At 36.4% G+C, this 24,227-nt stretch overlaps 1 protein-coding gene and 1 long non-coding RNA gene across 3 annotated transcripts; both read left to right on the top strand.

Moving 5' to 3' along the window:
* Positions 1–5,258: 5,258 nt before the first annotated feature.
* LOC122314669 (importin subunit alpha-like) lies at positions 5,259–11,467 on the top strand. Of its 2 annotated transcripts, none has more exons than XM_043130163.1 (11): positions 5,259–5,565; positions 6,084–6,180; positions 6,272–6,363; positions 6,475–6,606; positions 6,747–6,932; positions 7,052–7,215; positions 7,332–7,410; positions 8,110–8,238; positions 8,476–8,603; positions 8,691–9,062; positions 10,984–11,467. In XM_043130163.1, the coding sequence occupies exons 1-10, from the start codon at positions 5,353–5,355 to the stop codon at positions 9,058–9,060; spliced, it is 1,590 nt and encodes a 529-aa protein (XP_042986097.1). In that variant the 5' UTR covers positions 5,259–5,352; the 3' UTR covers positions 9,061–9,062; positions 10,984–11,467. The 2 variants fall into 2 exon arrangements, with proteins under 2 accessions (XP_042986097.1, XP_042986096.1); XM_043130162.1 differs by having other exon boundaries at positions 6,081–6,180.
* A 2,685-nt stretch (positions 11,468–14,152) lies between these two features.
* On the top strand, positions 14,153–14,748 carry LOC122314742. Its single transcript, XR_006243867.1, has 2 exons — positions 14,153–14,300; positions 14,386–14,748. It is a non-coding gene; the product is annotated as an uncharacterized LOC122314742 (long non-coding RNA).
* Positions 14,749–24,227: the final 9,479 nt, after the last annotated feature.

Raw genomic sequence — 24,227 nt, 5'->3', positions numbered from 1 at the left:
TCACTTAGAATGTGAGAATGAGTGTGATTGATTATGTGAGTTGTTGTTAAAACACACTTATCCCAAAATTTCAAAGGAATATCGGATTGGAATCTTAACACATTGAGAAGATATTGATGTTTCTCTCAACAATTGAGTTTTGTTAAGGGATTTCAACACAAGAAGTTTGATGTATAATGCCCTTAAAATAGGAAAACAAATCCTTCATATTAAATTCTAAATCATTGTAAGTCCTTGCACATTGTATTTTTGTTGGAAATTATATAAGGATTAGATTATAAAATCCTATAAGGGTGGCTTTCACTTCAGATTTGAAATTCAATAGATACACTTAAGTTGATCTTGAGTGATTATCAACAATGGTTAAGATGTACTTGAAACCATATATCACAATGAGCCAAATGAAAGGAAGAAATGGATTTATATGATTGAGTTGGAAAGGATAGACGTTTTTGTATTTCCAAAGGGCATACAGTACAATGATTATCATCTACAACTTTATTTTGAAGAACAATATTTGGAATGGATTTAGCAAGAACATGTAACCTAGATGATGATGGATAACCTAGCCAATTATGCCAAAGTCTAGAATTCAAATCAGGTACATAATTGACACTTGGAAATACAATGGGGTTACTGACTACACTCACTGAAGGTTGTTGCAGAACATATAATCCAACTGTTCTTCTACCATTCTCAATCATCTTCCATGGGGTAAGACCCTAAATATAACAAATATTAAGTATGAAAATAAAACAACAATTCTAATGAGAAGTTAGCTTAGTAATCGAAAGAAGATTATACGAGAAACTTGTTACACCTATATATAATACATCATTTAGAACTAAACTATTAGATAATTATATAGTCCCAAGATGCGTGATTGTAACATTTTCTCTATTTGAAAGTTTAACAAATATGTTTAGGATTCATGTGATTATGGTAAACAATTTGACTGAGTATAATATAGTCTATGGCACCCGTATTTATGATCCAAGTGCTCGAGACAGAATATAAAGATTCAATTTTGTTGGATGAGAAATTTGAAAGAATTCTATTGTATTATCGTGGTAATAAAAATTAATTTTACCTGAAAAAGTAGGTAACATATTTGGACTAGAGACATTGGTTGTTTGATGAATGGCATTTTGTGCATCAGATGGTTGTGGGCAGATCAAAGTAATTAATTGATGATACTCTTCTTGAGAGAAAAGCATAGAATTATGAATCTCAAATGGTTGATTTGCTGATGAAACTCTTCCCCTTTGCTTTAAGTTGAAATTTTGCTTGAAATTTGAAGGGTTTATAGCACTTATCTATTGTGTGATTTTTCATATCACAATGAGTGCTTAAGACTTTTTCCTTTCTATATTGATGCCTTCCAAGATTCGACCTTGAGTTCTCAACTTCTCATGACTTTATCTTGAATTTTTAACATTTTTATTCATAAAAGTCACTAATTCTACCCCAATTCTAATCATAGATCCAATTTCTTTCTGTTTCTCTTTTTGAATCACAAAAAAAAAAAAAAAATTAGTATCGATCATAGCGGATCCATTAATAAAATTTGCCATCTCTGTGAGAAAATTCCTCATTTAATCCCACAAAGAAACATGATGATATGTTGATACTCCAAAAACATGTATGCAACACCACAACTGCAATTTCTATGTGCTCCACATGTGCAATTAGATATTTAATTATAGTTTAATAACTCATCCCACAAACACTTGAATTATTGATAGTAAATACTCATTGTGATTTGATCTTGAGTTAGAGAAGAAAGTTATTTTTACAATTGGAAGATTCTAGGTCTATTTCCTTAACAAAATTGGTTTCACAAGTCTTCCCACATCTCTCTTGGTGTTTTCACGTAAATGATAGTTTCTCCAATATCCTTAAACACCGAATTCAAGATCCATGTAAGTATCATACTATTACAACGGTACGTGTCCATTGATGAACCTCATCTTATTTTGGGCTTTCAAAAGCCATCTCCATTGATATACACCAATTGTGATAATTGTCTACTATAAGCACCCTGGATACCAGTACAAATCCAAGCGAATCTCCATTTTGTAAATGAAATGGACTTGAATCTTCAACATTCAATGAAACAAAGGTTGTGGAAGCCATTTCGTAGTGGGTAATAGAAGTGAAACCCTAAGATATCCACTCTAATACCATGAAACGATTTAGGCAAATCTTGAAAACTGAAGAAAGGAATATGTGATTCTATTGTATTTGAACTGAACTTTTACAGATAGAAATGTACAGTATTTATATACAAAATGGGTGAAGTGAAGTAAATGTATAAATAATAACTAAATAACTAGCTAGTTCTCTACCAGTTACAATGCCAACCCAGCTTAGATTAAAATTTACAATTTTATCTATGATAAAGCTTAATATTATGCATGTCAACACGCATAGAACTATGACATTGTAGTTGATATTGATGGTAGACAATAAATGTCAACATTAATATAAAGAAAACTCTTTAAGCTATATTATCATCCTACTATTATCTTACCATAATGAGATGATATTGTCCATCAATTATTGATTTTTTTTTTTAAAAAATAAGAAATGATCAAAATGTGGTAAAAGTGTCACGGTGTACATAGTGAGATAAATGTGAGACAAAAGTATATTTTGTAGCATTAATCTTAATTAGGGGTTCTACTCACCCTATACAAATAGGTAGCTATCCATCTGGCACCCTGTCCTCGCTTGGGTAGGATGATTAAATCAACCCCTACACTCTGTCCCTGCTCATATCTCTTACCCTTCGCATTTGCTTATCGAATGAGTGAATTGACATCACCACCATCCAATCACCCTGTCCAACAAGAGATTCTTCACAACAAATTACATAAAATTGTAAATTCATCAAAATAATAGCACATAACCAACAATAAACTCTCTTATTTGTGCATAGATTTTCTTATATATGCATATAAACATAAATCCAAGGTGCTGACCATGACATTTAGACCCACAGCTATGGTTGTTGGTCATAAAGCTCACAAATCCATAGTCATAGTCATGGGTTTTTAACTTGCAGATCCATAGCTGCCATCGTCATCATATTTTCATATAACGTAGCTTGGTCGTAACCCACGACAACGCCTTGGCCATGAGTGGAGAAGAAGTAGCAGGTTGAGAGTAGGAGAAAAAGAAGAAGAAAATAAGAAGAGAAATAAGAATATGAAAGAAAGAATAGGAAATATAGCAGGTGAATAGTGAGAGGAATGAGAAGAATATAAGAGAAGAGAATGGAGACATAAGAGAGGATGGCGAGTTGAAGGAGAAAATGAGATAAGAGTAAAAAAGTATATTTATATATAGGTTTATATGTATAAATCATAAGAGCAAGCGTGTGATATTTTGAGTATGTGGGATATCCTGCCCATATATGTGTTTTTAAGTTAAGAACTCATTTACACTCGGGTAGTTGCCAGCCCTTTTCTTTGTGGGACATATAGATTGGTTAAGCAGACTGGGTTGCGAGGGTCCATGCCTGCATAGCCCTATTCTTAATAAAAGGTCTTAGCTTCTCAAATAAGATAATTCTATGTAGGACAACGCTTTTGGAAATGTGACACTCTAGGTGGAGCCTCACGGCACTTGGGGTTGCAACACTTGTGAAGCTGAGTAATTAGGCTCACATTGGTCCTTAGGCTTCGTTTGGTTATACATATAAGATGAGATGAAAGTTAAAAGTTAAATAAAATATTGTTAGAATATTTTACTTTTATTATTATTTTTATTTTAAAATTTAAAAATGTTGAATTATTTATTGTATTTTATTTAGAAATTTAGAAAAATTATAATGATAATATGAGATAGTCTGTGAAAACAAGCCAGGCTTAGGAGATGTTTAGAAGTAGTTTTCATTTGATCCCATCTCATTTCATTCCCAAACATTATTTAAACACAAATACTTTCAAACTAATCATTGCAACTTTTTTTAAACTAATCATTATAACTTTTTCAAAATTTTAAACAAAAAAAATTCAAAATTTTCAAATCTCCAAAAATAAATAATATTAAAAAATAAAAATTGTATGTACAGTCACTTTTGTATATTTTTCTATGCACTCTACTGATATGATTGGTTGTGTATTAAAAAAATTGATACAACCAATTACATCAGTGGAGTACGCAGATAGTATGCAAAAGTGACTGTCTGTAACATTACTCATTAAAAAATTATATTCTAACAATATTTTAATTTTATAATATTTTTTATTCAACTTTTTCATTCTCATTTCCTAAAATTTTATAAAACATTAAACTTACATTTGGTTAATGAGATGATCTTAGATGGTCTGTAGATAGTAGTGAAGCAATGGTGAAAAAATAATGATCAAATATTAAATGGTAGTGAATAGAAGTAAAAAGTAGTGAAAAGTAGGTGAAAAGTGATGATTGGTTGTGTATTAAAAAAATTGATACAACTAATCATATCAGTAAAGTACGCAGATAGTACGTAAAAGTGACTGTCTGTAGCATTACTCATTAAAAAATTATATTCTAACAATATTTTAATTTTATAATATTTTTTATTCAACTTTTTCATTCTCATTTCCAAAAATCTCATAAAACATTAAGGTTACATTTGGATAATGGGATAATCTCAGATGATCTGTGAATAATAGTGAAATAATGGTAAAAAAGTAATGATAAAATATAAATAGTAGTGAATAAAAATAAAAAATAGTAATAAAACTATCTTACTACTATTTACAAAATTCTCATCTCATCTTTCTTTTCAAGTATCCCTTTTGTCTTATTTTGATTTTTGTAACTTTGGTTTTAGAATTTTTTTTCCATTTTTATTTTTTGTATTTTGGAATTTGTAATTTATGCTAATTTGTTCCTTATTTAGAAAAATATATTAGGGTTTTAACTTTTTACGTGCTAGCATTGTATTTGTATCACTCCGACCTATAATGTTAAGCGTTTTTTAGGTTTATTGCCATTCCCAATCTCAATTTTAAATTTTGTTTTCCGTTATAAGTTTAAAGTCTCAACTTTCAAGCCTTTGACCCAAAAATTGACTCAATTGTGAGAACAAAAAAGCTTCATGAATCATACCGTTAAAAATAAAAAGATCAGTCACGTGCGGTGCACCCCCAATCTTTCAAATTCGAATTAGTGGCGGTTCCGTAAATAACGTGCAAATCCAGTCCCAGTTTCGCACGGCTTACTGCCCCCCGCTCTGGATCCCATTTGAATTAAAATCCCTCGCACCCTCCCTCTCCTTCCACTCTTTCATCGCCTCCTCTTCGTTTTTCTCAGTCCAACCTAATCTCCTATTCTATCAGTACAGAGAGCTAAGGAGCCATGTCTCTGAGGCCGAGCGCTAGGACCGATGTCCGCCGGAACCGGTACAAGGTGGCCGTGGACGCTGAGGAAGGTCGTCGTCGGAGGGAGGACACCATGGTCGAGATTCGAAAGAACCGAAGAGAAGAGAGTTTGCAGAAGAAGCGTCGAGAAGGACTCGCTACCCAGCAAATTCCTTCCTCTCTCACCACCACTCCCACCTCCGAAAATGAGGTATCCAATTCTTCCCCATCTTTTTTTTTTGGTTATGAATATAAGTGAAGGCATTTTGTCGATTTCTTGCGATTTTATCATCTTGTTTCAAGTTTGTTTGTTGAATTTCTGTTGAATTGCGTGCATCTCCGGCCGATGTTAGGTGTTTATTGTGGAGATACCGTCTTAACCCAAAACCTTAAGGCTTACGCGTTTTGGTTCAATTGTTTTATTAACCACCTAAGTCTGATGTTTCTATTCGATGCGGGAGATTTCTTCACGCCTACATCTCAATAAAATTGAAACTGAAGCCACGGATGCTTAAGTCTGAATTGATTCTTTGAAATCGAAACGATTTTGTTACCTAAATAACAGCACCTCTAGCTTCTTCTTCTTCTTCTTCTTCTTCTTCTTGTTTTTATTTTTTATTTTTTATTTTTTTATTTTTATTTTTAATTTAATTTAATTTTTAATTTTTATTTTTTTAAAGTAGTTGAAACTAAAGGAGCCAATGTGTTGGGTTTGTTAATTTAAAGCAGTTAGAAACTCTACAAGCAATGGTTACTGGCGTTTGGTCAGAGGACAAGAACTTGCAGCTTGAGGCAACCACTCATTTTCGAAAGCTGCTGTCAATTGGTAAAAAATTTTATGTTGCAATTGCCCCTCCAGTTATGTGGTTCGGATGTTTATTAGTTGGTTGCGTCTCTTACTTTGAATATTTCATCAGAACGCAGTCCACCAATTAACGAAGTTATTCAATCTGGTGTTGTTCCCCGCTTTGTTGAGTTCCTTGGGAGAGATGAGTTCTCACAGCTTCAGGTTTATTATGTAGCATTCATGTTATTTGTTTTAGCAGTAAGGTCATTTCTGATAAATATGTCATTTCAAATTTGTTAATTTTCTTCTTCGATGGTCCTTTGTATTCTATAGTTTGAGGCAGCTTGGGCCCTCACAAACATTGCTTCCGGTACTTCAGAAAACACCAGGGTTGTAATTGATCATGGAGCCATCCCAATATTCATCAAACTTCTAGGATCCCCGAGTGATGATGTTCGCGAACAGGTGTATATTTCAAATGGGCATTATGTTTGTATTTGTTTTACTTTATTTTGGTTTTGATTTTTAAAAAGCTTTTCTATGCTAACTCCTTATGTCCGAATTAGATATCATTTGGTGGCTGATAATTCCCCTTTGGGTTGTAGGCTGTTTGGGCGTTAGGAAATGTGGCTGGTGACTCACCTAAATGCCGTGATCTTGTCCTTAGTCATGGCGTCTTAATGCCCTTGTTGGCACAGTTTAATGATCTTGCAAAACTTTCTATGTTGAGAAATGCGACGTGGACGTTATCAAACTTCTGTCGGGGCAAGCCACCTCCTTCATTTGACCAGGTTGTTCACTTAAGCTGAGCCATTAGTGTGTATGCATCTTTTTTTTTTTTTTTTTTTTTTTCCTTCTTTTATTTGTCAGGATATTTGGTCTTGATGTGCTTTTGAATCTCAATGTGCAGACAAAGCCTGCTATCCCAGCTCTAGAACGTCTTATACATTCAAATGATGAAGAAGTCCTCACTGATGCGTGCTGGGCACTGTCGTATCTTTCAGATGGTACCAATGATAAAATCCAAGCAGTTATTGACGCAGGTGTCTGCCCCCGACTCATTGAACTACTACTGTGAGTGTTGGACTTTATTTGACTATTTGAATTAATTTTTATTTTTTGGAGTTGGAATCCTCTTTTATTTATTTTTTTTATAGATTTGTAATGCTTTGAAAATCCTCTTTTTTTAGTCATCCCTCTCCAACGGTCCTCATTCCTGCCCTTCGCACAGTTGGAAATATTGTCACTGGAGATGATATGCAAACTCAGGTATGCGCTACTAAAATTTTCCATCCTTTTCTTTAATCATCTCTCTTTCAAATCTTATTTGATTATTCTGTGCTCTTGATTTATAATTGGATGAGATCCATCACTAGTAAATGAGGTAACTAGTTGCATTAACGTTATATCAATCTGCGTATTGTTGCAAGCCAATAGATCTGTAAAACACTCTGATGTTTTACTGTCTTTTGTGAAAATATTAAAACGAGTCAAACTTATACATAATAGTATATTTTATCTTGGGTTATAAGATATCATCGGAATTGCTGGACATGTTCTTTAAAACTGTTGTTTATAGCTGTCTGTGTTTCCTTCTATAGAGAAATATGCTCGGCACATTCTCCCCCCTATCTTTCCCAAGGTGGGAGCATATACTCAGCACATCACTTTTGTGTTAATTGGATCTCTCACTTCTTTTTAGTGGTAATTTACATGTACACCCTAGGGATCTTGAACTCACAATTGCTTTGACTTACCATTGGGAGAAAGATTGTTACAGCTACAATTATTTGGGACTAGTGAAAGAGGTGTTGTATAGCCATCGTTTTTGTTGGGAATGTAATTATATCAGCATGAATAATCAGTTGGGGCGTTATTCATTATAGGAAATATGGTGTCTTTGGGATTTTGGAAATGCCATTCATTGCATCCTGAGCAGGTATTAAATAAATCAACCTTTTCCTTCAGTGTATAATAAATCATCAAGCTCTTCCTCGCCTTCTGAACCTGTTGACGCAAAATTATAAGAAGAGCATCAAGAAGGAAGCTTGCTGGACCATCTCAAACATCACAGCTGGAAACATAAATCAGATACAGGTGAGCAAGTAAATTCATCTGTGACAAATGCATAAACTAATTAGAGTGTTGTCTTGTTATTGTTGATATCCTTATTTTGTTTGATAATCAATTGATAGTTTTATTATGAATATAGGCATAAGGATTCAAAAGAAGGATTTGATAATAATCTTAATATTACGGCGGTGACAATTTTTCTTTTTAGTCTGTTGCAACTTGCAAATTTGGTTTTGAGGCAAGGTTTTAAACTACTTGCAGGCTGTAATCGAGGCTGGTATCATTGGCCCCCTACTCCAACTACTTCAGAATGCAGAGTTTGAGATCAAGAAAGAAGCTGCTTGGGCACTTTCAAATGCTACATCTGGTGGCACCCATGATCAAATCAAGTATTATTTATTACCCTGCCATCCTTTTTTGTTCCGTTTAAATGGTTGTATGAGATTTGAGCGTTTGATTCTATTTATATCTGGTAGGTACTTCGTGAGCCAGGGGTGCATTAAGCCATTGTGTGATCTCCTGATTTGTCCAGACCCAAGGATTGTCACAGTTTGCTTGGAAGCACTTGAGAACATTCTAAAGGTTGGGGAAGCAGAGAATAATGTGAACAACACAGACGGAAACTTTTATGCTCAATTGATTGATGACGCTGATGGGTTAGATAAGATTGAAAACCTGCAGACTCATGACAATAATGAAATATATGAGAAGGCAGTAAAGATTCTTGAGACATATTGGACTGGGGACGAAGATGAGCCTTTGCCCCCAGGTGATGCTGCCCAATCTGGCTTCGGGTTTGGAGTGAATGAACTTTCTGTTCCTTCTGGCGGATTTAACTTCTCTTGAAGGTATGCACCCTTAACATCTTAACTACTATTGTGCTACACATTCAGCAGGTGACTGTATTAACATGCCCTTGCGCATAGGATACTTACCTAATGGTTCGGATGTGTGGTCTTCACTCGTAGTTTTGGTTGTATGTTGGGCCAAATTGCTTTTGTGTACATTATTGTTCGATCTATTGCTGGAACTGGAGCATGGGATGCCTTAAAAAATAGACTATATGGACATGAGTAACATGTGATAAGATGATTGTCGAACACTTAGTATTGCCACTAATTTTAATGAAGAGGACCTTGTTGTTGTGTTTTCTAGGGTAATGCAAAAGCGGTATGTTAGTTTAATTACTACAATGTGCTGTAAAACACAAGTAGAAACAATTTCTGGTTGTAGTCAGGACAGTGTAGCTGATTGCTGCAGTTGGTCACTTACCTTGAGTCAGTTTCTGTCAGAAATTAGCACATTTAGGTAGGTTTTACTGGATAGGATGAAGATACCCGAAAACCATCTGGTTGGAAATTGGTTTACATCTGTCAGTTTCTTATGATTTGCAGGTGTTTTTATTTTCCTGAGCTGGAGGATTTTTGTTGGTAAAAAGGGAAAATGTATTCAGATGGAATTTGGGGAACATATCACTAAATTAGGCCCATGCTTCGAGTTGTTTAAACTGACCAGACCAACACATTATTACCTAAAAATTCGAATTTACAACCCTCGGTACTCGTCCTAAATCTCTTTGGTTTTGTTTATTGGTTAGGGTTAGGGTCAGGGCTTGGTAAACGGAGAAAAAGGGCTGGAGAGGATTAAGCGTTGGTTGACTGGTGATGTTTTGCTACTACTATTGAGATGTGCATTTAGACCTTTGTTTTCCTGGTCTCCCAAAAATTGTGTTTTGGAATATGGGTTAGATGGTGTTTGTGAGCATTCTCATTGGCTTAACCAAATGCATCTTTAAAATTTAGCCAATATCATACTTTTTTGCATTTACCTATTCTATTTAAATTCAATCCACTACATTGGATTATCTATTCATTCTTTATATAATAATAAAATATTATTAATTTAATAATTTTTTTAATTTATTTTTATCACATTTTGTAGTTCTACCAATTAAATGTTAATAATAATTATATTCTAATTAAATTAATATTAAAGAAATTATATTTTCAAATGTCATTTAATGCTAATAACAAAATATTTGATTAAACTCATCTAAATTTCGTAATTACTAACCAAATGGTATTTTTGTTTCGAGTGAAAAACTAGTATTTTAATGTTTGATGAACCAATAATGGTTTTTTATCTTTGGTCAAATACTATAGTTGAAATTTAAATTATTTTAGATATGTCCAACCAAATGTAGGGTTTTTTTGGCATAAATTATCCAAATTTTGGCCATTCTTCTTATTTGATCAAGTCAATGAAGATGCTCACAGGCTACAAAGAGCTAAACCTTTAGTTCTTTCTATATAGTCCAAACTGGGCTATAATTGACCTAATGAGCCCAAGTGGGTTGAACACAAATCGAAATTCTGGCCCAACTCACCGCCAATCCAAAACTTATTTACGGTGATTAGTTTCGGCTTGGTTTCTACCATAGGTTCAATGTTTGGATTTTGACGGTTGCAATCCGGTGAACATCGATCGTGTTTGTTCTCACTCCTACTGTCAAAGTTTTAGAATTGAATCTATTTTTTTCTTATGAATAATTTTACATATAATTATTTTTGTGTACTCTTTGTGCACTCTACTGATATGATTGGCTGCATTAATTTTTTTAATACATAACCAATCACATCAATAAAGTGTACAAAAAAATATGTAAAAATAACTATATAAAATTTTTATTTTTTTATAATAAGCTATTATTAATTGTTAGTTCATTGATATCATATGTCATGACTCTTTGCTATTGCTTAAAATCTGCAGGGCTGGCTTGGCGTTGAATGGATCCTGCAATCATGGTACGTGACATCAAATATTTTTGGGTGTTGGGTGGTGACACTTGCCCGTGGACCAATCGCCTATTGATGCCGTGGTTCAGACTAAGATATGCGTGAACCCTGAGAATTCAAGCAATCGAGGAAACCTACCAACCAATATAGCATTCCCTTTCTTAATCAGAGAAATATCAGAATGAAAACAAAGCTATTTATTTCTTTATTATTACCTTTTTTTACTTCTTTTTCAGGCCCTATTTTGATGCTAATGGGTTTTTGTTTCTTTTCATTCTAGGAAGAAAGATTTCTTCGTGGAAAGGTTTCTTTTTTTTTTTTCTCGCATGAGCGAACTTTTTTGTTCGTTGCATTACTTGCAGAAGCTAAACTTCATGTTTTGTTATGTCATTTACTTAAAAACTTTAATTACCTTAGGATATTTAATGTCACAAATGTCTTTACGTTTTTATTCTCCATTCTCTGTTATTAAGTGTAGAGTTTTGTTTTATCTGAATCTTAGTGTTAAATGGAGGGGGCGCCCACACGGGCAGACCCCTCTTTATGATTGCATGCGTTATAACGCATGGGTTAAAGCCATGCGTTACATAGCTGGTAAACGCATGGCTTTAAGCCATGCGTTTACAGCGTATTGAAGACTGACCTTTAAAGGCCAGTCGTGTAGGGGGCTATATATAGCCCCTCTCCTTTTGATTCTGGTGCAGCAATCACAATAGTAAAAATCTTTCTCTCATTTGTTCTTTTTTGAAATAGTTTATAGACTATAGATTTGTTAAGTGTTACTCTAGTTTTATAACTACGTAGTACACTTTACCATTAAGAGAAAATGCTTGTCTTTTTGTCGCGCTGGAGAAACTTGTGGAGCATTTCTTCAAGCTAAGTCTGAGGTACTTTCCGCTGTGCTGTCTTACATTGGTATTAGAGCTTTTTTAAATTGCTTCCAGTTTCTTTTTGGCATATGCATGTAAATTGTGATTGTTTTTTTTATGTGATTTGCGTACATGTGGTGTTGCATTTCTTTTAACAAAACAAATTTTTTTTTTTTTTTTTGGCTGGAGCTGTTGCAATGGTGCAGTGCTAACCACCCATACACGGTGGTGCAGCGCGCACCACCTGAGCATGGTGGTGCAGCGCGCACCACGGTGCCGCAAGGACCCATGGAGCCCACCGTGCACCGTGGAGGCACCCAGTGGTGCTGCAAGCACCACCTCGGTGCTGCGCGCACTAGAGGGGTGCTGCCAGCACCACCGTGGTGCTGCCAGCACCAGTGAGGTGCTGCAGCAGCACCCAGCCTCCTCCGGAGGTTGTTTCCGACGAAAAACAACGCTGGTAAGCCCTCAAAAAGGTGGCTGGATCGATCTGTGTTTTTCAGTTACTGTTCATGTGAACAGTAACCGCTGGAGGAAGAAGATGAAGCATTCGTTTGTTTTTTTTTTCAATGGGCTTGGGCTTTTTCGGTCCAATTTGTTTTGAAAGGGTTTTTTTCAGCCCAATTTGGAGTTGGGCTGGGCCATTCGGCCCATTGGTTATAATAATAAAAAATAAATAAAATAAATAAATTAATATATGCTTAGATATATTGCATGTGATCTTTTGTTTAATATTTTAGATTAAATATGATAACATGTGAATATTTGGTTATATTCATGCTATTGTTTTTTCCATAATGTTATATTACATGTGATATTTTATCTTGAAATTAAATGTGATAACATGTATGTGTGTATTGAACATGTGGAAATGTGATTATTTTATCATCTATGAATGTTAAACTTGAATGTTTAGACATTAGTCTTTATTTCTTTTAGTGATAAAATAGAAAAATCTCACTAAGTAGTCTTAGTTAGAATTGTCAGTGTGAATGATAGGCTGAAAGAATTGCAGTGACTCCAGTAAGAACTGTAAATGCACTGTATAGCCAAAAGACCATGGTGACCCCAGTAAGAACTGTAAATGCACTGTATAGCCAAAAAGACTACAGTGGCCCCAGTAAGAACTGTAAATGCACTGATGGAACAAGAAAAATAGACTGTAATGGTCTCATATGAACCATCTTTGTAGACTGGCCCAACAGGTTGCTGTAGTCTAGCTGTCTTTGTAGATTGGCCCAACAGGTTGCCATGGTCTGGGTAGCTGTCCTTGTAGACTGGCCCAAAAGGTTACTGCAGTTTTAGTAGGTTATGTCTTTAGATGTGACTAGGCCTAGATGACTACTTAAGATAGTGGAAGTATGGTTGAGATTTATGATGATAAATTCTCCCTTTTTTTAAAAAAAAATTTGCGCGGGAATTGAGTTAGAAATCTAATAATTGGATGTTGTGGTGCAAGAGATGATTATGAAGCCTAGCGATTTTTCGATCTTGCGACATGTCTAAATTATTCTTTTTCTAATTTGAAAGGACGCGGAAGATTTCTTAGGTGTGTGAGTAATATCCCTTCTTTGCATATTGTAGTGAAATAGCATCCAAAAATATTGTTGTCGACTTAAACAAAGGGGAGAAATTAGATGAGGAAAACTATGACATATGGCATTGCAAGATCCAATATGTTTTAGATGAGCAAGAGGTCTTGGAGGCCTTATCTCACACCCTTACTATGTCCGGGGAAGGGAACTCAGAACAACACAAAATAGATCAACAAGCCTATACCCAATGGGCAAAGAAAAATCGGTGCGCGCGCATAATTATGTTAAGCAGCATGCACAATGATCTAATGTGTGAGTTTGAGGTCTATGACACTGCCCAAAGCATGTGAGAGGCTTTGAAGTTGAAGTTTTGTGGAACTTCAGCCACTAGGTTGCGTGGATTAACCATGAGGTTTGACTCTTATAAGATGCGCTCTGACCACACGATGAAGCAGCATCTTAGGGCTATGTCAACTATGATCCGCAAACTTAGATCGGCAGGAAACAACCTGACAGATGAACAGCAAGTACAGGCAGTGATAAGATCACTACCAAATTCTTGGGAGAATATGAGCCAGAACCTAACGCATAACGAGAATATCAAAGACTTTGATGATGTCTCGCGTCACTTGGAATTGGAGGCTGAGCGCCTAGAGGCTGCTAAGCCCAATCATACGGCTTATGTGGCTAATGCTGGTCCGCGCAAGGCATCAAGGCCTAAGCGCAAGAAGTCCAAGAATGAAGTAGCTGCTGGACATATTAAAAAAGTGTCAGGAACTTCTCAGCGCACCAAGAGGGGCAAGCGTGGGAAAAACAAGTCAAAATTAGAGTGCTTCAATTGCGGAAAGATTGGCCACTTCGCTCGTGACTGCACTGAGCCGAAGAAGGTACACTCTGACTTTTCTCGCATTGCTTATGTAACTAGTCATGTGATGGTTGCTGACTCCTATCCTTTGTGGACTGTTGATTCAGGAGTGACCGAGCACATAGCGCGAGATAGAGTCGGATTTATCGAGTATCGCCAGATTCCAACTGTGAGCCGTGATATCAAAGTGGAGAATGGAGCCAGCGTGGAGGTACTGGGACTTGGTATCTACAAGCTGGACTTGCGGGGTGGCCGCACTCTTTTCCTCCACAATGTGTTATACGCTCCCAAGATCCGACGAAACTTACTTTCAGTTGTTACTCTATTAAAACTTGGTTTTCGGATTATTTTTGAAAACAATTATGTTTCCTTTCATTTGGGCCATGTGTTTTATGGCAATCCTTTTCTTTAAGACGGTTTTATGATATTGGATTTGGTTTATTCTAATATAAATGAATCTATTGCTTTTCTTTCTTCATCAATTGATAATTTGGATTCATACACATGGCATGTTAGGCTTGGCCATATAGGGCAAGATAGAATAACTCGATTAGTTAGAGAAAGCCTAATAGGCAATCTCGCTAAGGTCATCTTGCCCACGTGTGAACATTGTCTAATGGGAAAAACTAAGAGAAAACCGTTTGGAAAAGCCACTAGGGCATCTTTTCCACTGCAATTAGTCCACTCAGACATCTGTGGTCCAATGAGTGTGAGGGCAAGACACGGAGGTGTCTACTTTATCACTTTTATAGATGATTTTTCACGTTACGGTCATGTCTACTTAATCTCCCATAAGTCTGAAGCATTGGAATGTTTTAGGCGATATCTAAGAATGGTTGAGAATCAATTAGATAAGAGTTTAAAAACTTTAAGAACTAACCGAGGACGAGAATATCTCTCTGAGCAATTTAAAAGGCTCTGTGATGAAAAAGGAATCAAAAGACAGTTAACGATGCCGAGTACGTCACAGCAAAATGGCGTGGCAGAAAGGAGAAATCGAACACTGCTTGAGATAGTTAGGTCAATGATGGCGCAAGCAAACCTACCAATTTCTTTTTGGGGGGATGCACTTTTGACTGCTGCCTACATTCTTAACCAAGTGCCCTCCAAATCAGTAACTTCCACACCATATGAACTATGGACCGGCGAGAAACCTAATTTGAGTAACTTGCGGCCATGGGGTTCAACGGGTTTTGTTCATGATCTTTCTCATAAGCATGAGAAATTAGGCCCTAGAGGGAAGAAGTGTATCTTTATAAGGTACTCAGAACACTCTAAAGGGTATGTGTTAATAGGTGAACAAACTGATGGAAGTGTAACTGAGATTCAATCACGAGATGTGGACTTCATTGAAAATGAATTTCCAAGTAGAGGTGAGGTTGGTAAGAGTTTAGAATTTCATGAGATTGTGGAACAAGAGGAAAGTGTTCCAAGGAATTTAGTTGAGAATGAGGAAGAAATTCTTCAAGCTCCTACAAATGATAAAAGGGACTTAAATTCGAGTGGGAGCACATCGCTTGTCAATCAATCACAACAATCTCAGCCGCGTAGAAGCACACGTGAAAGTATTCCTCGTCGTCATTTTGAGATTGAAGGGGAAGTTTTTATGGTAGCTCCGTATGATGATGATGAGCCTATGACAATTCATGAGGCTCTCTCATCTTCTACTAAAGATGAGTGGATGAAAGCTCTTAATGATGAAATTGAGTCTATGAAGACAAACCAGGTCTGGGATCTGGTTGATCTACTGACAGGGCGTAAGACTATTGGGAACAAATGGATTCTTAAAGTCAAACGCAAGTCGGGTGGACCAATAGATAAGTACAAAGCTCGCTTAGTGGCGAAAGGATATACCCAGCAGGAGGGTATAGACTACGAGGAAACTTTTTCACCAGTGGTGAGGTTTGCTTCAATTCACCTAATTCTAGCTATAGTAGCAAATATGGATTTTGAACTCTACCAAATGGATGTTAAGACAGTATTTCTCAATAGAGAATTAGATGAGGAGATCTATATGGATCAACCAACGAGTTTTGTGGTCAAAGGTCAAGAGCGCAAAGTGTGCAAGCTCAAACGATCAATATATGGCCTAAAACAATCATCTAGGCAATGGTACCTCAGATTCCATCGAGCCGTTCTTTCAAATGGGTTTACGATGATCACAGAGGACCATTGTGTCTATGTCAAAAGGTCCAAGAAGAGTTTCATTATGTTGTCATATATGTTGACGACATACTACTAGCTGGAAATGATAAAGGGTTGATAGTCGCCACAAAAGAGTGGTTATCCTTCAATTTTGAGATGAAGGATATGGGTGAAGCAGAATACATTCTGGGAGTTAAGATCTACAGAGATCGCTCAAAGACTTTTGTGTTTGTCCCAACAGACTTACATAAAGAAAGTCCTCGAGCGTTTCCTAATGAATGAATGTAAACTCATTGACACCCCTGTGGCAAAAAGCGAGAACTTATCTAAAGAGTTATGTCCTAAGACTCAAATAGAAAAGGAAAAGATGGCCCGTGTTCCTTATGCTAATGCTGTGGGTAGTCTGATGTACGCAATGATGTGTGTAACAGCCCGCTAGAAATTCAAGTGTGAAATTTCTATTAACTTTAGGAACCTCGTGAAAACCCCATAAGTTTTCACGAATCCATTAATCGTATAGGTTTTTGTCTAACTACATAGTTAGTGTTATTATTTACTATGGTATCAGAAGTGTGTTTTTGATTATTAGAGATAGTTAGAAGTGTCAAGATGTATTATGGTTTGTGCCATTAGACTCGGAGGGTTATTTAAAGTCTTATGGCGCAATAACATTTTTTTATATTTTCGGACAAAACGTCTGTTCAAAACTGTAGATATTATTGGATAAAAAGAAATATTTTGATATAATTTTCATGAATATTATTGGGTAAAAATATTTTGAGTTGATTTTTATAGACATTATTAGATAAAAATATCTTAAGTTGATTTTTTGTAGATACTATTGGATAGAATATTATGAGATAATCTTTTATAGATATTTTGGGTAGGAGAAAACTACACTCAACTCTCAACTCCAGCCTCATCTCTTCCATATCTCATCCATAAGTATCTTCAGCCACCTCTCCCAACGAAATTATCTTCATTTACACTTTCCATTGAAAGAATATCAAACACTCTCTCTCGGACAGCTTTTAGGAGGTCTTTTGCACACCCATTTCGAAATTTTTGTAAGTGTTTTATCATAAAGTCTCTTTCATATAAGTTGTTCCTTTTTTAGTGTAGTTTACATGGATATCTTATTTTCCCCATTTGAAAATCATTTGGTTAGTCAAATATTGTGTAAACTATAAAAAGGTCATTCTGGGAGATAAACTGGAGAATATGTTATAGTTTGAAGTTTTTGACCAAGCTAATGGATAGATATTGGTCCGAAATTTTTATGGAGTATTGTTAACATGTATATGTGACTACTGGTTGAGGATTTTTGCATGATTAAAGGTTTTGATGAAAGATTTTCTTAAATTTAGAAACTTAGAAACTGGAAGAAGAAAAACAGTTTCTATTTTGAGAAAGTTTAACTCTTTGGTGGTCTAAACCTATTCCAATGACTTTGATAATTTTATTGGAGGATCCTAAACATCTTATATACATTTTATATTATTATTTTGAAGATATTTGGTGTTAGTTTCAAATATATGAAATTTTATGCAAAGAGATATTCAAATAAGCCAAAGTGTGGATATTCTTGGCTAAATTTATGTTTTGGTTAATTTCTAACCATGTGATCTTGAATTAGAAGCTTATATATGTTTTAGGACATCTTTTTAAACCATGTGATGGTTTGGTTTAAAGATCATATATTTATAAGTCATAGATCAAGAGATTTATCAAAACTAGTTGAGGAAAAAGTTTCTGTTTTTGGACTAAGTGTAAAACCAAAAAACTCCAAATGTTATTTTGTGATTTTGGTGACTTTAGTTTGATGATTTAAAGCATGGTTGATGTTAGGATGATATTATGAATATGTTAGAAGTAAGATTTGATTTTTGAAATTCTTGAAAATGTTTTGATTTAAGGTCAAAACTTGTGATTCAAGTGCTTGGATCTTTTTACAAAAAAAAAAAAATTGGTGTTAATTATTAGCTTTTTCTAAATGGATGTTTTAAGTATGGTTTTGAACTTAGGATTGGAAGATATTTGTTGCAAAATTTTGGTTTAAGCATGAGTTTTGAAGTTAGAAGGAATTGCAACAAAAATCAAGGGAAATGACTTATGGATGTTTCGGCCATAGTGTGTTCTTCAAAGTTGTGTTTTGTTTTAAATTTTTCTGAGTTGATATTTAAGTTTAGGATAAAATTTACATGAGGAATGTAAATTTTGAAAACTTTTGGAGTTAGTATGCAAAATCCTTAAGTTATGGGTAAAACGGTCATTTTCCCACATGTAGAGAGTAAAATGAAAATTTTACTCTTTAAGTTAGTATTTTCCATATTTCAAATTATTAGTAATTTAGTTCTAACTTTTAAAATCACTAATTACAGTTCCTCGTGGTCGCACTTGAAGTTTTATAAGAAACGCAGAAATCGAGGTAAGTTATCTTTTAACTTACTAGTAGTCTACTGTGTATGTGTGCTAAGTAAATGAACTACAGTATATGTATGTGTGTTATCATATATGTTATGCCATGCCAAGTTATCACGTAATTGTCTATTATACAGAATTTATTCTGTCATCAATTTTTATTTGTTACATAATATATTCTGTCATGTATTACTGTACCTTACAAGTACGTCATGCTAAGTATGCCATCTATTACATGTATGTCAAGTCATGTAATATTCACTTTGCAAGTATGTCATGTTAAATATGTTGTCTATTATATGTTATGCCATGTTACGAGATATTTCTATCTCAAGTTGGTCATGTATTTCAAGTTATGTTCAAGTCATGTTATGTTACGTCAGAGCTTCAGTCCTTTCGTATTCCAGTCATATTTCATCTTGATTACTTATGTATGGGTCACAGCAATTGTGATGCATACACTACATGAGACACAGCAATTGTGACACGTAGAATACATGGGGCCACAACAACTGTGGAGTATATATTTACACGTAAAATACATGGGGCCACAACAACTGTGGAGTATGTATTTTTCATGTCAAGTCAAGTTTGTGTAGAATACATGAGGCCACAACAACTGTGGAGTATGTATTTACACGTAGAATATATGGGGCCACAACAACTGTGGAGTATGTATTTTTCATGTCAAGTCAAGTTTGTGTAGAATACATGGGGCCACAACAACTGTGGAGTATGTATTTACACGTAGAATACATGGGGCCACAACAACTGTGGAGTATGTATTTTTCATGTTAAGTCAAGTTTCAAAACAAGTTCATGATAAGTCAAGTTTCATATCACGTTCATGTTAAGTCAAGTTTCAGAATAAGTTCATGATAAGTTAAGTTTCATATCATGTTCATGTTAATTCAAGTTTCAGAGCAAGTTCATGCTAAGTCAAGTTTCAGATCAAGTTCATGTCAAATCAAGTTCAGTTCATGTTTCAACTTAAGTTATGTCAATTATGTTATGTTGTACGCCAAGTTATGCTTTAATTACTTATGAATTTGAATATGCATTTATGCTTTTACTGTCATCCATACATCATTAGCTTGTGTGGAAGTTTTTTTGTTAACTTACTGAGATTTGTAATCAAATCTCACTTTAGTAGTCCCAACTACCATTCCTCCCGAATGGTAGATCTTGTTACAGGACATGAAAGAGAATCAGGAGCTGATCAACTAGACACAGTTGACTAAGCGACGGTGCGACATCAATGTTAATATAGTAATTAACATACTTGTACGATTGAGTTGCATCTCTAGTACTTTTTGGATCATAACCATTTTGAACTAGTGTTGTGATCTTAGTTGTTCAATGGGTTTTTATGTATGAAGTATGTTTTAAGTATTTGCGATATTTCCAATTTGGTGCATAGTATTGCTAAAGAAAAAATTTATCCGCTGCGAATATTGCATATTGTTAGATGCATGTTAGGAACATTGCATCTTATATGTCATGAACGGGGGCAGGTAACCTTGTGTTGCATGTCTTGACGCTTCAAATGTCCGTCCGATTCCAAACGGAATTTGGGGGCGTCACAATGTGTACTCGGCCTGACATATGCTATGCAGTTGGCTTAGTGAGTAGATTCCAATCTAACCCTGGACTGGCTCACTGGAAAGCAGTCAAGAGGATTATGCGATATCTCAAGGGAACTGCAGACTATGTGCTATGCTATCAAGGTTCAGATTTACAGCTAAAAGGTTACAGCGATGCCGACTGGGGCAGTGACCTAGATGAGCGTAAATCAACCACTGGGTATGCTTTTCTGCTCAATAATGGCGCCATTATATGGAGCAGCAAGAAACAACCCTGTATAGCTTTATCCACCATGGAGGCAGAATACATAGCTTGTTCTGCAGCGGTTCAAGAAGCTGTTTGGTTACGGAGATTCCTCAAGCATTTAGACATTGGCACGGATTCTTCAGATTCGGTGACAATATTCTGCGATAGCACGGCTGCTCTCGCATATGCTAAAGACTCTAAGTACCATGGAAGAACCAAACACATAGATATCAGATATCACTACATCAGAGACATGGTAGCGCAAAAGGAAGTGGTTCTGAAACACCTCTCTACAAGTCACATGGTTGCTGATCCCTTAACGAAGCCCATAGCAAGAGATGTCTTTGAGGCTCATGTTAGGAATCTAGGACTGCGTAGACTGTAAATGTTTTTATGAGATGTAACATTTCCTTTGGGATATTAATACAATATGATTCAATTATTGTCTTTATCGTATTGTCTTTCTAATTCACACACAAGATATGTCAACAGGCTTAGATCGGCTCACTCACACAAGCGATCGCCTCTATCGCTTGAGAAGCGAGTAGAGATGAGACATTGTGTTCTAAGATACTTGTCCAAATGGATAAGTTAGTTGACACAAAGATATGTCGGTTTTTAGTGGGAGCTAAAATTAGGTCCAATAAGAGGATTATGCATGGGTTACCCCACAACCTATGTAACCTGTGGTTAGCCAGATGTGAGAACCTTTTTGACGCCTTGGAGGCAAGCAAATAGAGGAACTCGGGTTAGACGCTTAAGGAGCGGCTAGACTAAGATCTGTACGGTGTTGATATAGATATATGCTCTTTTAAAAAAAAAAAAAAAAGAGAAATCCACCGTAACATGTGTTTTATACTACATGTGCTTATTCGACCAAATGAGTAAGTGAGTAAATGGTTCCCCTCTTTCTCACTGTGTGAGTCTCATTTTTTTTAAATGTCTTTTACTTTTGACTATGTCACAAGATGGAGGTTATAATGTCTGCTACTTTGGCATGTTGTCTATGGCCATGATTAATACGGTCTAAAGAGGCATTGTTGGGAAAGCGGTTTGACCAAAATTGAATGATATGAGTGCAAAGGGAAGATTCTTCGATATCGCATCTTCGATAGTGTTTGTTGACGTCAAACTATGACGCTACATACTGGTAGCGACTAAGGTTGTGAACATATTGAAATGATTTAGAGATAGTCAAGCATTGTTCTGAGTTTTTTGAAACTCAAGAGGGTTTCGAAAATGCTTGGACTGATGCGATCGAATGAGTCTAGGACATAACCAAACACTTTAGGGATGTTACTATGCTAGTCTTCTCTGGGAGAGATTTAGTGTATGTACTCCCACTTTTCTGAAGATATGCTTGGTGATCGCACGACCTATTTACTTGTGTGAACTGTTGAGTAATGTGGAGTCTGGTTCACACCGCTCGAGCAGAGTCATTGGCCGCTCGAGCGAAGTCAGGCAGAGTCGAACGCTCGATGTTGGCTCGACAGTGAGCTCGAGCAGGAGGAGTTCGCTCGAGCGGAGGCATTGGCCGCTCGAGCGAAATCAGGCAGAGTCGAACGCTCGACGTCAGCTCGACAGTGGGCTCGAGCGGGATGCGGAAGGGAAGTTCGCTCGACGCGCGCTCGACACGCCGCTCGAGCGAACATACGATTTAGGGATTCCGCCGTTTGAACTATAAATCTGATTTTTGCCTCTTAAGTCTGTAACAGAGCAGCTACGAAAACACTGTGGATGAACAGTGTTGTGACCCATCTTGTAGTGTGATTCCTCAATAATAAAAATCCTCTGCAGCTCCCGTGGACGTAGGCAATTTGCCGAACCACGTACATCTTGTGTCGTGTGTGATTGCGTGTGTAATCGTTTTCTCATTCGGTGTTATTTCAATTCATTGTCATCGTTTTTTCACAACAATTGGTATCAGAGCCAAGGTTCGGGTCTGAGGAAAAACGATGGCTGGAGATGAATTGAAGGTATCGGGGATCGAGAAGTTTGATGGCACGGATTTTGGATACTGGAGGATGCAAATAGAGGACTACCTCTATGGGAAGAAACTCCATCTTCCACTATTGGGACAGCAACCGAAAAAGATGGATGATGCTAGTTGGAATCTGTTGGATCGACAGGTTCTGGGGGTTATTCGATTAACCCTGTCGAGATCCGTTGCACACAACGTCATCAAGGAGAAGACGACGGCGGATCTCATGGCGGCTTTGTCAGGTATGTATGAAAAGCCGTCAGCGAATAACAAGGTACATCTGATGAAAAAGTTATTCAATTTGAAAATGGCAGATAGTACGTCTGTTGCACAACATCTGAATGATTTTAATACTATCACAAATCAATTGTCGTCTGTTGAAATTGAATTTGATGATGAGATACGTGCACTGATACTATTGGCTTCATTGCCAAATAGTTGGGAAGCCATGAGAATGGCTGTTAGTAATTCTGCTGGTAAAAATAAACTGAAGTATGATGATATTCGTGATTTGATTTTGGCTGAGGAGGTGCGCAGGAAAGATTCAGGCGAGACCTCGGGTTTGAGTTCAGCCCTGAATGTTGAATCTCGAGGGAGATCACATGACAGGAATTCAAACAGAGGAAGATCAAAATCAAAGTATAGGGGCAAGAGCAAGTCGAGGCCTGGTCAGCAGGCAACTTGCTGGAATTGTGGCAAAGCTGGCCACTTAAAGAAAAACTGCAAAAACTCCAAGAAGACGGAGAATGATAGTGCTAATGTGGTAACTGAAGAAGTACAGGATGCACTATTGCTTGCAGTTCATAGTCTAGTTGATGACTGGATACTGGATTCAGGGGCTTCCTTCCATACATCTTCCCACCGGGAACTAATGAGGAATTATGTTGCAGGTGATTTTGGGAAGGTATATTTGGCTGATGGTGAGGCTCTGAACGTAGTGGGGATGGGAGACATTGACATTGCACTCCCTAGCAAGAACAAATGGACCTTGCAAAAGGTCAGGCACATTCCTGAGTTGAAGAAGAACCTCATTTCTGTTGGGCAGCTTGATGAGTGTGGTCATTCAGTGGTGTTCTCAGATAGCACCTGGAAGGTCACAAAAGGGGCATTGGTACTAGCTCGGGGTAAGAAAACTGGTACACTTTATATGACTACTGGTTTAATTGACACTATTGCTACTACCGTTGCAGAGAGCACAGCAGATTTGTGGCATTGTAGGCTTGGCCATATGAGTCAGAAGGGCATGACGGAACTTCTGTCTAGAGGCAAGCTACCAGAACTGAAGACAGTTGATCTCGGTATGTGTGAGAGTTGTGTTATGGGGAAGCAAAAGAAGGTCAGCTTCTTGAAAAGTGGCAGGACGCCAAAGACAGGAAGACTTGATCTTGTGCACACAGATGTGTGGGGTCCTTCTCCAGTTGCATCTCTTGGAGGTTCTCGCTACTATGTTACGTTCATTGATGACCATAGTAGAAAGGTATGGATTTATTTTTTGAAACATAAATCTGAAGTATTTAATGTTTTCAAAATTTGGAAAGCCATGGTTGAGACAGAGACAGGCTTGAAACTGAA

The sequence above is a fragment of the Carya illinoinensis genome, chromosome 7, assembly GCF_018687715.1.
Source record: "Carya illinoinensis cultivar Pawnee chromosome 7, C.illinoinensisPawnee_v1, whole genome shotgun sequence".
NCBI classification, from domain to species: Eukaryota; Viridiplantae; Streptophyta; class Magnoliopsida; order Fagales; family Juglandaceae; genus Carya; species Carya illinoinensis.
This window is presented reverse-complemented; position numbering and strand designations above follow the sequence as displayed.

Excerpts from the sequence above, each read along its gene's own strand:
- LOC122314669 (XM_043130162.1), top strand. The coding sequence starts at position 5,353 with ATGTCTCTGAGGCCGAGCGCTAGGACCGATGTCCGCCGGAACCGGTAC. Across the intron at positions 6,933-7,051 it reads CACCTCCTTCATTTGACCAG|ACAAAGCCTGCTATCCCAGC; the intron begins GTTGTTCACTTA and ends CTCAATGTGCAG. Across the intron at positions 7,216-7,331 it reads CGACTCATTGAACTACTACT|TCATCCCTCTCCAACGGTCC; the intron begins GTGAGTGTTGGA and ends CTCTTTTTTTAG.